We start from the raw sequence: 3427 nt of genomic DNA, 5'->3' as shown, positions 1-3427 counted from the left end.
TTGGAAACGATTGATCATCAAATGCTCTGAGAGGGGACACAGGTTAAAGTCTTTCAAACGGCAACGTAACGTCCGTCCAGAGCTTCTGAGCTTCTGAACGCAGCGGTTTGATGCGGCACTACTCACGGTATGGGAGTTTAGCGCTATACTTCATTAGTGAATGTAGGATGGCAACACTTGGACCGGTTAGATGAGCGTTAGGGCGAGAGAGAACATGGTCACTGATACAAACGGATATGGAGAAGATGAGATAAAGCCAGAGTCAAAGAGAACGAGTGTGATAATAATAAGTTGAGAGAGATCAACTGTGGCTATGGTTGGACGATTTTATGCGAGAAGTTCTTAAGGTGAGCTCTACAACCATGGCACACGTGCTCGAGTTAGTGTCTGCCGGTATACAGTATAGTTCCGATTATATCAGCCCCCGATTATATCGACTTTTTTCTGATTATATCAGCCTCAAAAATAAATTTTTTGTGTGTTGCTTTTATGTTATTTAATGATTCCTTTGAGGTGTTTCAGGCGTTTTAACCTTTTATGGGCCAGGCTGCACAGTGGTCCAAACAACGAAATATGTAATGGCGTGAGATTACGCCGAAACGTGAGATTTTTCGCATATGGTGTCTTGCGCAATATTTCTTGGTATAGAAAAACCTTTCACTTGATAGGAACTATTATGTGATTAATACCCTTCAAAGTGAAATATGAAATTTATTTTCTCACATATTCAAGATACAGGTTTGATGTGTTCTGCAAAGATGTAATAAATGTCAATACAAACAACTTTATCAAAGACATCATAGCTGTATCTCTTCATATAAAGTGGCTATGAAGCATTATTTGTAGATAATCCCTCAAAAACAGTTTTTTTTGTCCCTAACTTATTCTAGCCAATATTTACGTGTTCATAGTGTTCTAGAAAGTTATTTGCCTTACTAAAATCCACGTTTTAGTGGAACATCATTATACGTTATTTTCTAAATTTTCCGAGATATTAAGCTTTTTCGATGAAAAATAGTATTTCTTTGAGCTCTAATATTTCCCAAAGTGGTAATTGGTGGCAGATCAAATAACTCACACATTAAAGTACAATAAAAAACCTGCAAGTATCAGTTGTCTGTATCTGATTGTACTCTTAAAAGTTACAGTTATTTTAAAAAGTACTTTTTAAGTGCTTTATACATACAAATCATTATATTTCGACAACAATAAGAGAGTGTGGTTGGTTGAGTAAACTATCTATACTATATTCAACAAAGTTACTTATTTTAGTATGTTCTACAACTTTTGTAAAGATATCGTATTTTTGGTACGCATTTAAATTTATTTTTAAATCGCCCTAATATGTAGATACATGACCTCCCTAATAATGCAAAAAAAAGAACATAATTTATTAGTGAACTTTGCATACTTTGGGCAAAAAAAAAATTTTTCCGGTTATATCAGTTTTCCAATTATATCACCCTAAAATTCACGGAGGGGCTGATATAATCGGAACAATACTTTAGTGGATGAAAAAATCAGGTAGGATAACTGCGAGATGGACGATAAGTTGAAATGCTGCAACTATCTTGGTATTTTATAAATAAATCAACACGGTCAACAAAATAATCTCAGAATACCAATAAAACATTTATAATAATCATTCAGGAAGTTTGCGGGTTAAGGGTTCGTTACATGGAAACCATGTTACCACAAATCAAATCCGTGTAAGCCGATAGATTTCCTAAAAATGACACATTGATTTCAATAAAATATAAAAATATAAAAATAAGTCGACCGACTATTAATCAGCGTATTACAAAACAATTTACGAAACCCAAATTTCAAGGTATTACGCACTCCAGCTGCTAATGGGACCAATCATCGGAACGGCAGCCATAAAGGTGACACTTCCTCAAAAATACATCCGTTGAATAACAATCGAAAGTGTAACAAGTTACACAATGCACCGGAGACGACGACTTGTTAATTGATCAGTTATGAAACCAGCTGTTTCCGTTACATTTCCAACTGGCTGTGGATGGATCGGCCATCACCAATTGGTGCGGAAGTGTAAACCAACAACAAGCCGCAACCGGGAAAACGGATTGTTTATTTGAAGTTCGAATTAGCACCTGTCTCAGATCACCAGCCGAGAGAAATGGCAGCTAGTGAGTTGACACTTTACTTTAAGCCACTGCGCTGCACTGGCTAGTTGTTTGAACGTTTAGTGTCGGAGCATTCTAAGAAATGGCTACCGCCGGAAGGGTGCTTTTCATCGTGTCCTTAATTTTGGCAGTTTTAAGGATCGGAAAAACTGTGGAGGTTCCTGACAAAACGGAGTATCCAGTGGAGGAGCTTCAAGGAAGACAGTTTCAGTCATTCGATTCGTACTGGTACAATGATGTGTATTACTGTGAGTGACATAGAAAACTTAAGTGGGTTTGAATAACATAACTAATAATTTTTAATAATATTTCTCAGGGTGGCCATGGTTTAGCGATCTGGCGACGGTCGTAATGATAAAACTTAAGATTGCTATAGCATTTGCGGCAATGTACGCCTTTGGCGATGGATATTATTGGTCCAAGGCGAAAAGCGAGGAGCCACCCGTCGGCAGTTGGGATGGCACGGCGTCATGGAGTTATGGTCATCATCACCATCCTTCGTATCTTTTTGGCAGTTGGGGTCGCAGAAAACGGGACCTCAACGCTAAGGGTCGAGAAGACAAACGTAAATTTGTGGAATTCGTGTTCGATGCACTGGAAGTGTACGATGAAGATTGTAGGAAACGAGTTGTTTGCGAGTTAGAGTTCGAACTTCAGAGGAATTCGAAAGCGAAAAATTTGTTTAGGAAATATAAGTTTGGAATGTTTGAAAAATACCAGGGCGCTGCTCCGAAAAGCAGGGAAGACTGTGAGAGGATGTACGGTAGGTGTAGGATGCCGTTGCAGGAAGATGAAGTACAGTTTTCGAGTAGCGGAGAGGAAGCTGCGATAGAGGAAATGAAGAACAAACCTGAAAAATCAGAAAAATCCTAGCTAATGTATAAATATGTTCAAAAAAATAATGTGTAAATAGAATGTAGAATATGTAAATATATTTATTATCTAATTATTGCGAAACTTGAAGCTTGAATTTACGTATCTTATCATTACCATCATCATCATCATTTGACGTTCATGACGTAGAAGCTACAATAGTAGGCTATGCGAAATAACTTAAATAAACCATAACGTAAAGTTAGTGTCAAACAGTATCTTTCTTGCGAGTATTTTTTCGATTACTAGCAAGCAGTGCTTTTAGGCCTTAAAGCTTTGTCAACTTATTATTACCAGGAAACCAATTTTTTAAACTTAGTAGGATAAGATAAAGTGTTCAGATGAAGTGTAGTTTAATAAATAATTACACTGTCCAGATTTAAATCAGGGCAAGATTGACTATT

The 3427-nt window shown here is 37.1% G+C and overlaps 1 protein-coding gene across 1 annotated transcript; it reads left to right on the top strand.

The window, feature by feature from the left end:
• The first annotated feature begins 2232 nt into the window (after positions 1-2232).
• Positions 2233-3023, top strand: LOC128736726 (uncharacterized). The gene is made up of 2 exons (XM_053831211.1): positions 2233-2398; positions 2467-3023. Exons 1-2 carry the CDS (start codon positions 2233-2235, stop codon positions 3021-3023), a joined length of 723 nt encoding a protein of 240 aa, XP_053687186.1.
• Positions 3024-3427: the final 404 nt, after the last annotated feature.

Source organism: Sabethes cyaneus, chromosome 2 (assembly GCF_943734655.1).
Source record: "Sabethes cyaneus chromosome 2, idSabCyanKW18_F2, whole genome shotgun sequence".
Classification (NCBI taxonomy): Eukaryota; Metazoa; Arthropoda; class Insecta; order Diptera; family Culicidae; genus Sabethes; species Sabethes cyaneus.
Note: the sequence above shows the minus strand (reverse complement) of the source record. Positions and strands in the feature narration are given on the sequence as shown.